The 19,875-nt window shown below is 39.4% G+C and overlaps 1 protein-coding gene across 1 annotated transcript in view; it reads left to right on the top strand.

The window, feature by feature from the left end:
* KCNH1 (potassium voltage-gated channel subfamily H member 1) overlaps nucleotides 1–19,875 on the top strand; it is a 185,048-nt gene that overhangs the window by 103,566 nt on the left and 61,607 nt on the right. The window contains exon 10 of the mRNA XM_074863645.1: nucleotides 1,679–1,875. Within this exon, the coding sequence (XP_074719746.1) occupies nucleotides 1,679–1,875 (197 nt within the window). The remainder of the gene's footprint in view (nucleotides 1–1,678; nucleotides 1,876–19,875) is intronic.

Here is a 19,875-nt window from a genome sequence, read left to right as displayed (position 1 = left end):
TTCAGGGACTAAACTGGTCCCTGGCAGGTGGACTGCATAGGGCTTTTGTGGAAGACTGGGAGCACATCAGTGTGAACCACAGCTTGTTGCACTACAGTGTAGCTTACCATCAGGGTGATAGCTTCTCCTCAAAGAGAAAACACTTATCTTCTAATGGAAGAAATTGCATAATGTGGAAGTACAGCTCAAGGGCTGAGCTGGGAGTTCTGGGTTTAATTTAGAAGTTTTTTTGACCTCTTTACTCATGACAGTTCTCTTGAATTTCATATAGACTTTCATACATGACTGTTTATTTAGGGAATGAAATCTAAGAAGGCCCAGGTGAAGTCAATAAACTAATATATATTTTGATGCTTTGGCTATAAGAATTGCTACTGGAAAAGTATTACTTTTAAGACAAGGGACCATCTGGTCCATGCCTACCACAACTTGATAGACTTTGTAAATGTATTTGTGGTTTGTCTTAAAAGTGATGTGCAGTGATGATATAACACAGTAGAGGTTTAAGAGGAAAATACCATTCAGAACAAGAACAGTATAGTTTTTCATTATCACAGTAACAACTGAATATTCTTACCTTGTTAGCATTGTATGTCAGAAAAAAAGACTATTACTCTGTAAAGGAGCTTGTAACTTTCTCCTAAACACTCCCTTTTGTGCCCAACCTGAGCTGGGCTATAACCAGTGAAATCTTGACAGGGGGTCTACTTCTTCAGCAGATTTTGGTGTTCTTGCCCTGTGTTGTGGTTCCCAGACTGGTACAGCTGCCTTCATTGCAGTATTCCTTAGTAGGGATTTCACTGGCTGTGCCAAGCTCATAGAGGCAGATACGTGGGAAGGTTGTAAGGAAATGGTCATGTTTTCTTTCTTCTGCTGTGTAACAGCTAAATGTTCTTGCCTTGTCAGTATTATCTTGGTGATAACTAACCTGTACTCTTCTTATTTTGGACTACATTGTTACCTTAAACCTCTGCTGTATTATATGGGGGCACACATGCACAACTACTGAAAGATTTTGTTGAGACTCTTATCAACTGAAAAGCATAAGAGCAACCAGAGTTGTGAGATCTGCTCTTTTATACTGTTGTAAAGATAGACTTTTCTGGCAATGATCTAGCAAACTAGGGCAAACTTACTTTAATACTGATGTATAGTGGTGTTTCGTTACAGCCTGTAACTGCACTGACACATTATACAAGATGATTTTATTGACACAATAGTGGGTAATTGTTTGCCAGATTAAGAAAACTCAACAACGTGGATGTAACAAACAAATCCTTTGTGTGCCAGTTAAAAGAAGAAAGTGGAAAAGCATTTCCTCTTAATTAATCTCTTTGAAAGGAATCAGAAGAGAACATGGACCAAGAATGAGCTGCTTGTCTTGATTTTTAGAGGAAAACCTTTGTTGATATTTAAAGAGGACTTGTCACATGAAACGTTTTCTGATTGTGGTTTATTCTTATGAAATTTTTCTGGGCTGTTGTAGTTAACAAAAAGATAGTGGAAATTAAATTCAAAATTTTCAAAAATTTTGAAATACTTCAAAAGATTATTTTTTTTTCCCCAGACAGAATTTTTTTCTGAACACATAATGACTGCATAAATGAGATGTATGTTCTTTCATATTTTTGGTGGAAATAGTACCGTTATTGAAAGCAATGCTGCTGCTTTTCTCTAGGCAAAGGAGACGTTTTTGGTGATGTGTTCTGGAAGGAGTCTACCCTTGCCCAGTCCTGTGCTAATGTAAGGGCTTTGACTTACTGTGATCTTCATGTGATTAAGAGAGATGCCTTGCAGAAAGTGCTGGAGTTCTATACAGCCTTTTCACACTCCTTCTCCAGAAATCTCATTTTGACTTACAACTTGAGAAAAAGGGTAAGTAGCTTTGATTTTAACATAGACCGTATAAATGATCACTTTTAAGGACTGTCTGTATGAAAAAAATGAATTGCTTGAATTCTGGCATTCTTCGTAGTCTCTCTTATAAGAAGGTTTTTCAGAGTTTGCCTAAGAGACACTGCTAGCATGTAGAGTCAAAAGGCCATGATATTTATTCAAGTGCTAGTTTTATAGGGAGCTGGACTGTGTGTACGTGAAAGTATTTTACATTTCTATGAAGCAGACAGATTCCAGCATATCTGTGAACAGTTAGGCACTTGTGATAAACAGTGTTCACTACTTTCTGCAACTTTAGTTTGTAAAGCAGCTAAAAAGATGTTAGTGATGTTGCCTGAAGTTGCAAGGAAAGTGGAAGGAAAGTATGAAATCTAATATACAGAACAAAAGTCAACAACACTAATCACAATGTAAAAGTAATATGAACATGACTGGTTCTTTCAAGAGTTGTTTCTTTTAGTATCAATCACATTTTGGAATTACTTTGCTTATCTATAATATTTCCATTTTCTTATCCTTGACTTTTTTCCATTTTCATTTCTTCCTGTGTGCCAGTTCAAGTTATTTTGTCAAACGTGAATCATTATAACCTAATATCCCATTTTAAATTCTCTGTGTAATCTTCAGTGAACCACCTCTGTAGAAATTTATTAAAACTGCAGTAGGTATCATTCAGTTGATACGATTTCATGATGCAATGTAGAAAACAATAATATTACATTCAAAATAAATACATTGGAGCTCCTATACTTGCTTTAAAATATTATGATATAAAGATACTTGAGATCAGCTAAAGAAATATGTTTGATAGGAAATTTTTTGTTCCTAAAACCAGTTCTCCATGGTAAATTCTAGGTGCCAAGTAAGTCCTAGATAATTGCACCTGAAAAAATAGAAACCTTTTCATCTTTGAAGTCTGTTTTGTAAAATTAGACTTTAAGCCTAACGTATTTTTTTAATAGGTTTTTTTTTTTTTGTACCTAGAGTCGGCATACTGACATTAAAGTAGTGTGATGATGTTTCTATCTGCATGTGTTATCAATATCAAAGAATTTGGCTTTTCAATATTGGGCAAAGAAGAATGTGCTATCCACACTTTGGTCAAATCAAAGCTCTGGTAGAAAATTGATGTAGTTAAAAACTAAGGAGCAAATTTACATTTGAGAATTTCCTCATAGGACATTTTTTTCAAATTACACTGAGTTCTTGCAGGACAAGGAGAACATATACAGATGCAAGAAGATTGAGATGTCCTGTTAAAATCTAAGTTTAAAAACCAGCTACTTACCTGGTGTTAATTAATGTAAGAAATAAAAGAAATGAAAGAATTTGGTATTGAGATCACCTAAAACATCGGTATCACTGGCATATTTTAAAATAACACTGTGGGTAGTGTGGTAAGATGGTCTAAGAATATATCAATTACGTTTTTTTTTTAACATCGGTAGAAATAACAAACTTTGAGGCATAGAAGGACCAATTCTCTTAAAGCTCACAGTAATGCTAGCAGAGTCGCATCATTTTGGAACTGCTGAGCCAAAAGTCCCGATTTTAGAATCAAATGCCTACTCCAGAAGTGACACTCTTTCTCTCCATGTTTATTGGCATAGCTTTTCCCAGCTCAGCTTACAAAACACTTTTTAACCACAGTATTGTAATTCCTGTGCTGTCAATTTTCTACATGAAAAGTTCCTAATAAAAAGGTACATTTTATGATAGCAATTTCTATCCAGTTATTCAAATAATTGGATTCTAATTGAGTTGCAGTCAGCAGAAAAGTGGCATTGATTGATAATGGAATTGAGAGTTTGATGGTTCTAGGTTAACTGGCTGTAATTTTATTTATTTTATTGAAAGAAGCCTGATTGCAATCAGAATGCAAATGTTAAATAATGTAAATAATATACGCTTTTGGAAATGCATAGAAGGTATGATACTTCAGAGCCTGGAGATAATGCACATTAAAAGGCAACTTTTTAGAGTTTTGAGTTTAATCTGGTTTAAATATCTGTGAATCTTTTATAGAAATAGCTCCCCAGCCTGTCGCTTCTAACACTTCTCCTGATCTATTTCTGCAAATGGAATTTTGTAGAATTCAGATGAACCGGTACCTTCTGTGAGTTACGTTTGTGATGTGTTGCATATCCTTTGGAATATAAATACCAGAATTACACTTTTCATTTCAATAAACAGTTTCAGCCCTGGCTCCAAGAGTGTTCAACTAGTTGAAGTGTAGATATTGTATATTCTTCCCGAATATATTCATACAGATTCCAAATACATGAAGAAGCATCTTTGGGGATTTTTTTGCCTGAAGGATCTCATGGGTATATTTTTAGAGCTGGTTATTCCTCTGAGGTGTACCCATCTCCAGGGTGCATACGCCTTCACTTGTCTATGGTACTGATTCTCACTGCATAGTGCAAGGTACTTTCTAGCCAAGTTTCACTCAACTTAAGTGAGCTTTAGCATTGGTCCACTCTTTCACCATGTTCACATATTCCTTGGCTGCTGGGTCTCCTCCAGTGATCCATTCCCTCATGCAGATGGGACTCCCTGTCTCAGACCCTTCGGTGCCAGTGAGCAGTGCTGACCTTAGAGGTGTCCCCCCTGCTTACTGGGGTCTGGATCCACTTGCTAACCACTGTGACAGAAATAAGCAGACATGCAGATACATTGTAAGGTACCAAAACCAATTGGTCTAGAGTTACTCTAGAGCTGAATTTAGGCAAAGTAAAAAGCATCTTCCCGCCATTTCTTGTGCTGCTCTTCCTACCGATCTTGAATGCGCTTTGAGCTGAGCTGGGAGGGCAGGATGCTTCTGTCTGTGTGTTCCCTTTATGCCCTCCCTAGAACAGGGCCACAGTTATGAAACATTACCGCCCGTGACGTCTGAGGACTTCATGGCCGCAGGAGATGCTTCCAGTGTTCTGTCCCTGTCATGCTGTGGCTGTCTGTGCTGTGAAAACAGTTTCCTTTCACTCACTTTCTTGACAAACACTGATGAAATATTCTCTTTTCTGAAACTGTCAGCTCACTGTCAGGTGACTCCCTGAGCAGTTTCCTCAGGTGACTAAAATCCCTCCTGAAGTTATTAGCTGTCTCATTACCTCTGGCTGGAGCTCAGACTTAGAAAACTTTTTATTTTTCCTAAAGGGGAAGAGAAAGTAGACCTTTAATTAACTCTTTCTGCTGCCAGTCATTGAAAATTTCATCTAACTGGAAGCAGGGAGAGAATCAGCTGCTGCATCTCTCTCTCCAACATCTTAAGAAACTGGAACTGCAGTCTGTGGCTGCAGGTGGCTGTATGTCAGACTCAAGGGCTCTGCAGCTGAAAGGAAGCTGACAGAGGATTTCTCAGAGCACTTCCTGCTGTAACAATGCTGTGAAATTAAAGCAGGTTAACTTGATGTTTCTCTCTTGATTTTGGAATCTGAGAGGAACCAGAATGTAGACACTGGGGGCATGTCGGATGGTCAAGTGACAGTCACCCTTGTGGAGGGTATGCTAGACAAAAGAGAAATATTTCAGGTTTTGAAGGCAGCAGGATTCACAGGCTGGATGGAGGTCTATTTTTCCCCAGCAAATATTTAAACATTTCAGGATTTCCAGCCTGGACTTCATAGCTCTGGGTTAGTAGAAGTGTAAGAAGAGAGAAGCCTGCATGATAGCTACTTGTTGTTGTCTTTTGCTTGTGATGAGGTGCAAGTTTGCTGGCACCTTCTTTAGGAATGCAAAAGGCCTCTGGCAACACTTGCAAGTCTTCTGCTTTTGGCAGTTGCTTCTTTCCATGTGTATGAGCTTTATGACCAATATTAACTTACACTGGGTTGTACCACAGTGTATTTGCTCAGTTCATTCTGCTGCAGCCATAAATGATGTTATAGCTCAAATGATCGCACACACTACATAAAAGAGAGAATTCTTATACATAATTTATTAAGCTGAGATTTCTCTAGTAAGCCATTTTAGCCTGTATAAAGATTAAATGACGAATTCTGAATGCTTTGGAGTATCATGATAGAAAGTGCAAGTAGCTTTTCCAGAAGCTGAAATTTGGTGTCCTGGAATAAAAGAAGGATTGCAGTAGGATGTAGATATGTTATTTAGGATTTTGTAAGACTGAAAGAAATGGCAAATAACACTCTGCATTTTTACAAAACAAGCATGATTTAGTGATTTAAAGCCAAAGCTCCTAGTCAGAACATATTTCTTGAGACAGCAGCAATTGCAACAGAGAAGTCTGTCTCCCTGCTGGGGTAAGATTGCGAGCTTTTGTACATGTAGTGGTGTGCTTATTCTATGCTGTTCCAACAGTGCCAGTGGACAGGGCTCCCACCACCCCTTTCTAAAAGCAATTTTAAAATATAACTGTGCTTTCCTCTTCAGCATTAGCTTCACCTTTCTTCTTTTTTACACTGTAAGCTCTAACTAGAGAGAGAAACTCTCTCAGATCAAACATTTCATCTAGGAGTGCTTCAAGCTGGAGTGCTTAAATCTCAGGGAGCTTGACAGCAGGTTATTTTCAGAGAGGCAACCCATGGCCTTGTATTCTGCCTTTCTACAAGACAAGTTTTCCAATTCTTTTTCATGCTATAGGTTCAAAATGGTATCCCAGACTTCTTTCTGATACAGAAGGCTGAATTGCTGGAAGATTTTTAACAAGGCTTTCTTAAAATAAGAGTGAAACGCTTTAATTATAGAATATTGGCCCATTTGATGATGGATTTCAGAATGGTCCAACTGACAGCCTGCTTCTTTCTCCTGCATTTGTACTCACCAAAACAATCCCATAAGTCCTGTGGGAAGAGAGGTTTGATGCTTGACTGGCATGTGTCTTGGAGCACTGAAAACCCCGGAAACTGGACATGACTGAGATGTCTGGATGGGTCTGTAGTTTGAAAGTTATGCCACAGTAGCTGTCCAGGAGCCAAAGTTGTCATTTTCCAAAAAAACTTCCAAAAGTAAATTAACACTTAAGTACTCAACTCTGTTCTTTCCCATGCTGCCTTTTAAAAGCTGTTGAGGTAGTTGAATGATCTTATATTCCCTGTTTCTCTGTGCCAATCTAAGCAAAATGTATTTTATTCTGTTTCCTCATTGGTAGAGTCCGTATTGCATTTTTCCATCTTCTCTCTGGCCTTGGACAACTTTCTTAACGTTTATCCATCTCTCACAGATAACTGTTTATCTAGCTCACAGATTGTTGTGTAAATTGTCTTTACACCCTAGACTGAAAGTGCTCTGAGGCATGTTGTGTGTTGTTAGGTTTGCACGTCTGCTATGGATAATTTTAAGTGATCTGTCAATGAGTTGAAACCCCATCCCCAGCTCTGAGGAGGATGTACCCTTGGATTTCTTCCTTCTCATCTCCTGAAGTTTGTTGGACCCCTTCAGGTAAAGCCTTAATACCCAGACTTGGAGAGGATTTGACCAACTGCAAGCATTTAACATTCATATTTTTACAGTGATTTTAAGTGTTCAGCCCAGAGTAACTCCATTACCTTTCAGATACATCGTCTTAAAGTTTAGTTCCCAAAACTTTTAAACTCTGAAGTTATTTCTGTTCTATTTAAATCTATATGCCTTTAAGCCTTAGGGTCCTATGCTTGTACAGAGGAGGATCTGGCTACACACAGTTTACATAGTTTACATAGTGGGGATGTGCATCTACAGTAGAAGCACAATTAACTAAGAAGTTCTAAGACAGTGTGGTGGCTGGTTGTCAGGTGTCCATCAAGCTGCTCTATCGCTCCCCCTTATCAACAGGACAGGGGGAGAAAAATAAGATGAAAAGCTTATGGGTCGAGATAAGGGCAAAGAGGTCACTTACCAATTACCATCATGGGCAAAACAAACTTGACTTAGGGAAATTAATTTATTACCAATTAATCAGATTACGATAATGACAAATAAGAACAAATCTAAAAAAGACCTTCCCCCACCCGTCTCTTCTTCCCAGGCTCAAATTCACTCCCAACTCTTCTACTGTCCCCCTGAGCAGTGCAGGGAGTTGGGGAAATGGGGTTGCGGTCATTTCATCATGCTTGGTCTCTGCCACTCCTTCCTCCTTACATTCTTCCCATGCTCCAGTGTGGGGTCCCTCTCATGGGAGACATTCCTTCACAAGCTTCTCCAATGTGGGTCCTTCCCCCAGGGAGCAGTTCTTCGTGAACTGCTCCAGCATGGGCCCTTTTCATGGGGTGCAGTCCTTCAGGAACAGACTGCTCCAGCGTGGGCCCTGCACAGGACCACGGGCCCTGCACAGGACCACAGGTCCTGCCAGGAGACCTGCTTCTGCATGGGCTCCCCTCAACAGGCTGCAGGGTGGATATCTGCTCCACTGTGGGCTTCCATCAGCTGTAGGGGGACAACCTGCATCACCATGGTTTTCACCATGGTTGTCGTCATGAACTGCAGGGGAATCTCTGCTCCAGCACTTGGAGCACCTCCTCTCCCTCCTCCTTCACTGACCTTGGTGTCTGCAGTGTTGTTTCTCTCACATATTCTCACTTCCCTCTCTCAGCTGCTGTTATGCAGTGTTTTTTACCCTTTCTTAAATATGTTATCACAGAGATGCTACTAACATCATTGACTGGCTCAGCTTTGGCCAGTGGTGAGTCCATCTTGGAGCTGACTAGAACAGGCTCTGTCCAACATGGGGACGGCTTCTGGTGCCTTCTCACAGAAGCCACCCCTGAAGACCCCCTGCTACCAAATCCTTGTCACATAAAACCCAATACAGACAACAAAACTGTTCTGTTTCTTGCATTCAGTACATGATACATTTTCATGTAAAGTTTAATGAAAATTTTAGCTTTAACTTAATCTGTGTGGGTAAATAGCAAAATGCTTCTTTAAAATGCTCTTAAATGACTAATCTATTCTCAAGTGATTTGGTTAATTCATCACTTGCTTGAGATGCCTTCTCCTACTATGAAGAATGAGCAAATTTTCATACACTTAGATGCTGTAGTATAATGTCTGTACAGTTGTTATAAAGAAATAACTTACACATCTTGTTTTGTATGGTGTACTATTTCTCCAAAGGAATATTAAGTTGCTGAAATTCTGATAGGTCATTCACTAGTAAATCCCATTAAAAGTAACCTAGTAATCAATAGGCATTAATAACTGTCAATAAAATAAATTGTTGGAAGAGCTGGTAAGGGTGAATTTTGAATTATAATTAATCTTAAAATGGAAGAATATGATTCTTTTATGAAGCTGATACTGAAACCATAACTGTCTTGAAGTATATTCAGTAAGAGAATATTTCCTGTTCTGTGCTATCATAGATTTATAGATTTTTTTCCCACATTGGTGGCTGTATACTTAACAGTCATTTACATCACTGAATTAGAAATCAGATTTATACAGACTGAATTTATAAAATCAGAATTTTAGCTATTTCCCAATGTGTTTTCTAAGTATGGAAAACTATGTCAATGAAAGACATTCCAATTATATGTCAGTACTTGAAAAAAAGATGTGGTAAGTGGAACAAGTTCTGGTTGTCCTGAAATTGAGGTTAAGCACTTCATTACTCTAGAAACAGGATCGATATTTTGTTTGTTTTATCACACTTTGAGTAGACCCACTTGAATTGTTTTTGATAGGATTTTTTCTCAATGACCCATAAAATACTCAGCCTTAAATATAAAAGAAAAAAATTCTGACCTTTTCAAAATCTGTAGAGTGTTCATAAAGTCTTTCCATATATGGTAAAGCTCTTCCAAGTAGATGAAAAATACAGTTAACAAGGTTGATGGTGAATTAAAATAAAATTTTTCAGACTATTTTAATCCTTAAAAAAAAAAAAAAAAGGGCACATTTGGCTTTTGGGAAGCTATTTTCAGATGAGTAATAGAAAGTTAACATTAAAAAAGGGTTTTCTCTCATTTTTAACATGCACAACCACCCACACCAGCTTGTTTATCCCAACAGAAGAAAATGCATTACTTTGATTTTTACCCTCCTCCACCCACGTAGACTAAAGCATAGAAATAATTTTAATATAGATAAAGGTTACTTAGTGTGAATGAGGATTCCCCAGGATAGCTCCCATAAGCCTTTTTAAAATAGAAAATGAATTTCCTAGGAACTGGGGAAATTCTAGATGTTGGCCCACCACCAGGGACAGAAGACAATAATCCAAAAGACAGTGTAACTGCTCTTACGCAGTCTGGAAATCTGGTCTTCCTTGTGAAAACAGTGAAATGCTCACTAGTATTTTTACAGTAGGAAGGATCAGTCCTTAGTTTAAATTCTTATTTTTCTTACTATTGTGTTGACTTTGATGCATAGAAGTGTAATATGGATACACAAGGGAAGCTAAACAGTAGCCTGCCTGTGTAGTGTGTTATTCTTATTTTCAGTATGTGCATGGCACACTACCATCTGCTCAGTTAAGTGTACTGAGGTGCCTTAGTCCGATTTTGGACCATGTTGGCAAAGAGGAAGGAGACATTCTGTGGGAATTCAAAGAGTTCCTACTCTTTCTCCAAAGCTTGAAGTCTGTCTTCTACTGCTTACTGTGACTGGCCAGAGTTTCTCTCTGTATTTCTCGTTTTAAAAATAAAATATATTTTTTTATTGGTGCCTGTCATCCCTGTGTGTGTACATGTGTATATATATGTATAATGACTGGCCTGTTGCTGAATCTCAATATTTCGAATTCAATTGCTGAATTCAAATATTATGCACTTTTTCTAATACACGAATGCTATTGCCCAGGTTTTTTTGCCTGTATGCCTCATGTTCTATCATGTATTATGACTACACTAATTATGTCAGTGCCCTGGTAACCTCTGTGCCCTGCTGATTGTATTTTCTGATATACCTTGCTGCTTCATACACTCTGGAGCATTACTGACCTAGCAAAAGACAGAACGGTGACCTAATACCCTCCTGTATTATATATTTTTTTCAACTCTAAGAATGATCTCTGGTGTCTGTGGTCTGGGAAGCAGTTGACTGTAGGCCAAACACTTACTTAAAAGGGTATGATTTCCTGGCATAATAGTTTTGATCTTCTGGTCTTCTCTAAGGTCACTAAAAGCCGAACTCATAGGACTGCAAATCCAAACACTCAACCTGTTCAGTGCACTTCATGAAGGAGAGAGAATGTAGATAGCTCTGTAATATGAAAGCTGTTACAGTGGCAAACCTGCATCCTTGAACAGTCAGACTTTATAATCTAAGGGGTCAGGTTGGTCCTTTCTTCAGCTCTCCAATGAAAGTTGAAATAACTGCCCCATATAAAAAAAGGAATAAAATTCTGGAGGTTACCTCTAATGTGTATAGGTACTTTGTGATCCCTGCTCCAGACCAAACCCTACCTACAGGTCCTCTGTTTTCTTGCTTAAATGCTGAGACCTTTATTGTAACTTTGAGCTCTTGGACAGCGAGACAAAGGAGGTCCTTCTCCTCTTTGCTTACCTGAGCTTCTCTACAGCTCCTTCAAGGACTCTATTTGATGTGCACCATGATGGGCAAAAAAGAAGTAGCTCACCTTAAATGTGACAAATGCTGTTAAGACTTCATGTGAAACAAAGCAGTTTCCCAGCTTGATTTATGAACACTGGGAAGTGCCCACAGTATTTGTGTCAAACAATTCTACATGTTTAGACAACTGATGTTTTTCCTGTATCCATCTTTGAGAATCAGCCTTCTAGTTCGTTGAACAAGTATCTTGCTGGGGGATACAGCCAGGAGTGTACCACATTCCTGAGTCTCAAGCCTGCTGTAAAAAAGTCACATAGGTAATGTGGTGTCTGGCGTCAACTTGCTTTACAGGCTGCTGCCTGTTCCAGTGTGATATTGAAGTGTTTGACTGTTGAACGTGGAGTAACTAATAGGTGTGGCCTTGTGAAAGTTTTTGAATTTGAAATCCAGTAAGCTTTACCATTATGGGAGTGAACCAATTCAAACAAAACTTGATAGGGCACCTTGCCAATCACCCACTATGACCATAGCTACCGACTATTGCCACAGCTAAAGTCACGTGGTAAGGAGGGCGTTGTGCTGGGCTGTGGCTCAGTATAAGAACTTACTGAAATAATTTGAGAGCAGGATCATGAATCAGCCCCTCTTTATTTGGTAGTATTTTTGCAGCAGGCACCTGGGTTTTTCCTCAAACTGTGTATGATTCCTTCCTCAAAAGGAAGTGCATTATCATGTCAAACACCTGTTTGGATTCAAATTTTCAAACGGAAATGTGATACCTGATGTAAAATATTAAAGCCCTATGCAAATGAATGTACTAAGTGTTTTTAGAGTAATTTTTCTAAATCAGCAAACTCTGGAGGGGACTTAAACTCAGCTCCACTTGAAAACACTGTCAGTATTCTTCCTTTTGCTGTCACTTTTTTTTCTGGTTCCCATTCATTTTCTCTTCCTACCTATTACATTCCAAAATGAGGTGTGAACTTCAGTATCTTGTGCAAGGACACTTATATATATACACTTAGTTCAGTAATATCTCCCTTAACTGAAGCAGGAGCATACAGTGGTAGGCTACTCTGAGTACACTCAGTGTCCCAAAATGCTGTCCATGTAGGACTTGGAGTGGGAACAGCGCTATCTACAAACAACTGTGCAGCTGGACATGAAGTGATCTTAATTAACCACAGGTCTAAATCCATTGTGTCTCTATGCAGCTGTGAGACTGCATACTGTTTTCACCAGATTTTTATCAGGAGCTAAGTCTGCTAAACCCATTTTTAATTAGTACAGCTTTGTGAATGTGAAAGCCTGACACCCAATTAAAGTAATATTTTAGACTTGAATACTATGTGCTTTTGTTACCATGTACTTAGGTGGTGCTTCTTTTTGTCACCATCTTCTGGGTTTTTTTTTTTCTAAAGACAGGAAGGAAAACACTCAACATGTGCCTTGTTCCAAGTCTTTTTGACTTTGGCAAACCCCATCTACACCAAGTCCCCAGTATGTATCCCCCAGAACCATGCAGCCAGCCCAACCTGGCCTTTTCTTGCAATTCATCTAAAGGTACTATGCCTTTATCTTAAAATTTCAGAGCATATGCTTCCATCATCCTCATGAACTTCACGCTTGGTCATTTCTCCCCTATGCTCTGTAATAGATATACCACACAACAAAATTATTTTGTGATTCATTTATACAGCTGACATCAGAGAATCCAAGAAGATTTCTGCCAAACTAGTTTTGTAACACATTGGATGATTTACTTTGTAAACTGCCATAAGCATTGTCTTTGTCTGAAAATGCAGAATTATGTTCCCCTTTTGGAAATCTTTGTTTCCTTTATTCTTAAAATAACACCCAAAACTCAAAAACCCACAAAAATCTTAGGATGTTACTGTTTAAAAAGAGCTAATAGTATACCCAAATTGACCAGAATAGATAAATCCATGTCTCCAGTCTTCAAGGCAGATGCCTATTTTTTTTACAAAATTTGAAATCATGTAAACTCCGGCATTCTTTGCAGTGTTGCAGAAGTGAGGCATGTTACAGTCTTCCTCTAAGTAAGGGGATGGGTTAATTGTTTTCCAAGGTTTCACTGTTACTTCACAGTAACAGGGAAGATGTTATTTATGGCCAGTCACTACCTTGATTAACAAAAATTGCTGTTGACTTCCAGTACATACTTGATCAGATGGTTTAGGCTAGAGATGAAATGCGAGGATGCTATAACCCTTACTCATGTTAAGATACAAAGTAATAGCAGAGGAAGAAAATAGTGTTAGCTCCAAAAAATGGATATTGGCTTTGCTATTAGAATTCTGGTACAGTCTGGAAACACATTATTATCCTTTGCTTTCCCTTGCCTGCATTTTTCAAATTGCTCAAGCAGCAAGTCTTGTAGGAGTAAAAGTTGTATGAGGTACTTCAGTGGCTTACACGCTTTCAGTGATTATCCTGTACCCTTTTCAAAAGAGGAAATTCACATTTAGTCCAATGACAAATTCATTGGAGTAAGTGGAAGAAGTAATAATTAAAAGCTTTTATTTGGGATGTCATTTGGGAACAGTTCTATCCTTTAACATAAAAGCATTATGATGTTCTTTGTCAGTAACACTCAAAACTGTAATTTGCTTTTGACAATCAAGACAGTTCATAAATGACCTTCATCATTCATATCCAAACCATCCTGTAACACAGATGCAGCCATGAAGGGAGTTTGAAAAACTTGTGGCTTCTGGTTGTAATATAGTTCAGAAATTTATGACAGTTTGTCTAAATTTGTTATTGCTCTGTTATTTTTATGATATCTAGCATATTTGATAGTGATATGAAGGCATAACTGCAAAAATACTGAAGGGGTGTTTCTTACTGTGCTCTCTGAAAATCTATCATTAAATATTGCATATTGCTTGGTTCACCACATTTTCCAATCAGTAAGATTTTCACCCCGTCATTGTCACCACAGAGCTGCTCAGAAAGGCATACTTTGTAGAATTAATAATGTCATTTTCTTACATGTTGGAATTTCCTTACTGAACATTTTAAGGTATACAAATGGAGCACTTCATCCAAAGATCTCATGTGGGGTTTTATTTATTTTTTAAAAGATATTGAATAATTTCTTGTCCTTATGTGAAGGGAAACTGAAATGTAGAGGATTAAGTGACTTGCTGGATTGTACAGTGTCTCTCATTGATGATGAGGAACAGAACCAGGATTTTCTAGCCATATGCTCTACACAGTTTAGAAAAACTCTGAAGGTCTGCAGCATATAGTGTAGCGTGTTGAATTATGCCATGTGTGGTGAAAGAGCAGGCTCTAATTTTGTGCTGCAGTCTTGTAAAAGGCCTTTGTGTCTGCTCTCTGAAAGACAGGCCACCCTGTGAATAATAAGTATTTAATAGTACATACAAAGTGTGCTAAAGGAAGCAACTGAGTGAGCAAAAACAAGGACAGGGTTGCCAAGAGAGACTAGAAAAATGGTACTTGGAACACAAACTTGTCCCTCTTCCCCTGTTGAATACTGCATGTACAAAGAGAACCTGTCAGTAGATAAGCAAGTTAAACAGAGAAAAGAGGCAGGAGAGAAAAAGGAGTGGAACATCTGGTATCTCTCCATGGAGATGGGTGGAAAAAACTGGATGAATGGAGCAGCTGGTGGTGTGTGATCCACAAGGCTATAAGACAGCAGTAGGTGACTGGGGACAGAGGCAACTCATTCTTTTTCTGTGTTTTCCTAGACCAGGTAGACACAATAAAAGCAATAAAGGGCAACCTCAAATTGTCTTATTCACCAACTTTTCCCCTAGCTGGCCACCAAGGAAACACTTTTGATTACACCATTTGACAGCCTATTTGACACCCCTTTCTACCAACAGAAGCTGCAATACAGCAATATCTATGCTCTTATGATCCCCAAGGAATATTATTAAAGCAGCCAACAGAATGAGATGAAGAAGTCAGTAGCACCTTCTAGTGACATTACTGCACTTGAAGTGCTTTTCAGCTCTCTGGATGACCTAGTGTCTGAGGTTGCTCTGGTCCCCAAGTCTAACCCTACCAACACGGTGCCTATTAGAAAGTGAGACCATGGTGGTGCAGGCTGCATCACGGCTTACGACTACCACAAAGTGTCCTAGAACCAGGGGTACCCAACATGCTTCTTCAAAAGCTGTGTGGCATGGATATGGAGCTTACCTCTCTCACTGAGCAGGCCATGCTGCTGGGCCTGTGCCATGGTGATCATCAAAAGCGATCTCAATTGGTATTTCCACATGGTAACCCAAATGGTGCATGATTGATCCTGCTGCTCATGCTCCTCCCACGTGAACATGAGTGGCAAAGCTGCTTTAAGGACCAAAAGACATATAACACTTGCTTCCTGCAGCCCTCCCACCTCAGAGAAACAACATGTGATCAATCTGGAGGCTGCTGCTCCGTGGTTGCTGGATGAGTGCCCGAGTGTGGGTTTGTCAGACTACCCAGACTCACTTAGCAACCGTGTGTGTGCTTGGGATGTGCCAAGCTAGTCTCAGCACGCCACGCTGCCTACCCCTGCCTGATCATGCTGCCAGGTCACCTTTGCCCTTGAGATTTACTCTGCATGTGTGTTTTGATTTGTTCTGCCCACCAGCTGGTGAGCCCCACACCTTCTGAGCAGCCTTTGAAGGTGATCTGGGCCAGCTGTGTCCACATTCAGACAGCTGGTACATCTCATGCTCTGTGAGCCATGTCACGTTGCTGAGTTGTGAGAGCACCTTCTCAGGAGACAGTGCTGGAGCCAAGAGCCAGAGGAAGTGGGGAGAAGGGGTGTTCTGCCCTATGTGAGTAAACAGGTCTGCTGGGACAAAGACCTAGAGGTCAGTGGTGGTTGGCTTTTCAGGTACGCTCTCTGATGGGTCTGGGGAGGCAGATGAGGAAGGCTGACTTCTCAGAGCTTTGGATCTCTCTTGGTTCTGATTTCTTTCTCCATTCCCCTCACATTGCCTGAAGAGATGCTGGCAGGTAGTAGAGCTAGGCGGGACTCCTTCCACAGGACTGTGTTGTGTTATGGGAGTGTGCGTGGTGTGGACAAATGGTGTGTGTATTAAAGACTAAATTGTCTTAGCTGCAAGGGATGGTGGTATCTATGGCAGTAGGTACCCTTTCAGGGATGCACTGAAGAGCAGCTAGAGCCTGCTGGAGACACTGGGCTGGGCAGCAGCAGAGAAGACAACATTTGTGCTCCAGCCTGAGGCCATCTTCCATACGCAGTGCTCGGGTATTTTCTATAAGGACAGTGTGACACTGAATGTTCTTAATTTTACTGTAGGAGTGTCAATGTTAATTGATCTGGAAGAAAATAAGCTTTTTGAAAAGGATTACTGTTGTTCTGAGCTAATCAGAGGTTTCTGGCACAAACTGTTCAAAGCATAAACTGTTGCTTTGAAACCCAGCACAGATCAGTGCAGGGTATTTTGTGGTTCATAGAGTTGTACAACAAACAAACAAATAGGAATCGTTCTCATGGCTGGGAGCCTCCTAAAACGAATCTGAGATCAGTGGAGAATGCTTCTATTGAAGAACTTCCTGATCCTTCTTTAACCAGAGGTTTCTCGTCCCTTTATTTTTATACATGCTGAATCAACTCTTTGCATGGTCAGTAAGGCAAGAGTGAGCAGACAGGAGTAGAGTGGGAAAAAGCCTTTTAATACAATAATAATAAGCTAAACAAATTACCTTTGTAATGAGTGTAGTGTAAAGGTAGCTAATGTAAGTGGCTATTTGGCTGTTGCTGGATCACTGGCTCTTTTGTTCCCGCATGCTTATCTTAGGACATTCTAACCACCATTAGATGGTTAGAAAGTTTCCCATTTTATTTTTAGGATATAGATATTGTAACTTTCGCTTAATGCAGAACGAGTAAACAAGAAAAGACTGCATAAATACTTTAATGGCATAAAATTAATTGGTAAAGATTGTTTTGCAACACAAATATTCTTTGTTTACTATTAAAAAGCTTCAATTGCCTTTAGACATCCTAAGTGATTTAGAGAAACAGACAAATGATTTAATTTTGATTTTGTTTTATACTCCAATGAAGCAAACAACAGATTTGGAACAAGCTGCTTGCTAGACCTTGGAAATGAAACTGCTCTTTTTATTGGGCACTGGTAAAGCGTCTCTGCCTTTCCTGATGGCAGACAAGCCTGAAATACATTGACTCATGCTTGTTAGGCTTCCATCAAGCTCCTTTTATTTCCTTGATTGTGATTCTAGTGCTGCTGCCCAGACAGGAGCTCCCGCTTTGATTTCCCTTGAAACCTGTGCTTTCCAGAGAACATCTCCCTGCTACAACCTAGAGTAAGTTACATTGTGAGAGCCTGAGCTACAAGGCTATGTCTTGTCTCCAGAAAGCTATTTAAAGCAGAACACGGAAGCTTTTTCTTACCTCCTTTAAGTGAGGATCTGTGTGCACATAGCATTAGGTGAGATTGGAGCAAGGACCTCTAAAGACAACAATAGCCTAATTTTAACTTATAAATCTAACTGTTTTGATAAGGCCATTGTTGAAATCAATGTTTTGATGACTGAATGTGATACTTTGAAGCACTCTTGTTCATGTCATTCTTGATCCTTAGTAAGTTTTCTCAGATCTTGAAACCAGTAGTCAGCAGCTTTTTGCAGAAGCCTGGGAGCTTCAGCTGAGTGAACCACTAACCTAAGTACCTTGAGTAATCATGAGTGCTTCTTATCTGGCTTGCTTAGCGAACTCTAAGATAAGACCTTTAAAGGCAGACCTTGCTTGCGTGACACTTTTTCAGACTCTAAAAGTGGTATTAAAAACCTGTTTTCACCTAATTAGTTTTAGTTCTTGTACCACAAAAATAGCAAGACTATATTTATTTTTTTTTTTTTCCCCCTTTAACTTTACTTCTATTCAGGTTTACACAGGCTCTCATTCTGCCTTTATCACCATGTTTTTCCAGTGTCTTCTGGTGAGGCATAAAGCAAAAGCACTAACATCTGAACATCTGCCATATGTACTTTATTCTTTCTCATCTCTTTTCCTTGGAGAAGTAAATGTGTGCTCAGTATACTGGTTTATTTTGGTAGGATTTCTTAGTTTGTCGCCGTTAAAGAAGGTGGAGTCTAGGCACTGAGAACAGCAATTTTTAATAGCTTCTTAAAAGCAAGGTGAAGTAGAGCTCCATCTAATATTGTACATAATTACATTTTCTTGATGAGATGCATCTTGTGGGCAATACGGTTATTTTCCCTTGGAGTGAAAGGCTAAAAGGTGCTTCACTGGAATTACTTTTGTCTTTTAAAAGACAAACTATGTTTCCTCCCTTAAGTGTTTCAAGAGTGTTACAAATACGACTATGTAAAAATCAGCAGAAAACACAGTGACAATCCAATGGGTTTTCTTGTTTTAAGAAAAACAGATGATAAAAGAATATTCCAATCTTGGTGTTTCACAGGACATGGTATTTGATGTTTCTCTTGATTTTATGAAATTTGGGTGAAATCTCAGACTCTGCTAAGTCTAACTTATGTTCTTCATATTAATTCTGTTTAAAAAAACCCTCTATTTTCTGGCATGAGAAGATTAATTGTTGGATGATCTCTTCAGTTACTTGTGAGAAAAAAAAACCCTGTTACTTGTTCCAAAGTTGCACAGTTTTTGAAGATCCAGTTGTCACAGTTGCTGTATCTTGGTAAGGAACTGAGCACTGCCTAAATCTGTGGGGCTTTTTAACTGATGTGCTTGTAACTTCCTCCTTTTTTTGCTCTGACTCACATCTTGGATGTTAAATTGTGTAACCTGCCAGCCAATTGCCTGCTATGAAAAATGTTGTAGCTGCAGGGATTATTATTAAATATATCTAATGATTTTCATATTTTAGTGATCTATTTTTGGATCATTATGCAACCCACTACTCAGTGCGACTAGGCAGAAAAGGATAGAGCAGGATTGGCTGCTGATAAACCATTTGGTGTGCTCAGCCAAGCAGTGGGGGTTCTCTGGGCACAGGTGGCCTGTTTAAAGCTGTCTTGCTTTGTAGCAAGTTGCCATGGTCTTCCCCAAAATACAAAGCCATTTTCTCCCACTTAAATCTCTGGGCACTGGGGACAGGAGGGCTTTCAGCAGCTGCTGTATAGCTATTGGCAGAACTCTTCTGCTATCAGGTAGACATGCCCCTAAACACAGAACACATGTATTTATGTTTGTGCGTGTAGTAGACAAGGATTTAAGTGCTATTCAAAACAGTGTCAATACATGCTGGAAACTGCATAGTAAATCACCATATGTTCCAGAGGAAATGCCAAAGTCATGATCGCTTTATATGTGCACAGCTGACTGGCAAGCATAAAGGCAGACTCATGACGGGGGATGCCATCATATGCTTTTCTTCTTCTTTGCTATATTGGTGCATGATTAGAGCCCATCTGCTTCCCTTAGCGCCGGGGAAGGGTAGGAAAACATTCAGCCCAAAGTTTTGCTTCTGGAGCATACGCACCAGGAATAAGGAAGCTAAACCCAAGGAG

This window comes from Strix uralensis, chromosome 3 (assembly GCF_047716275.1).
Source record: "Strix uralensis isolate ZFMK-TIS-50842 chromosome 3, bStrUra1, whole genome shotgun sequence".
Lineage (NCBI taxonomy): Eukaryota > Metazoa > Chordata > Aves > Strigiformes > Strigidae > Strix > Strix uralensis.
This window is presented reverse-complemented; position numbering and strand designations above follow the sequence as displayed.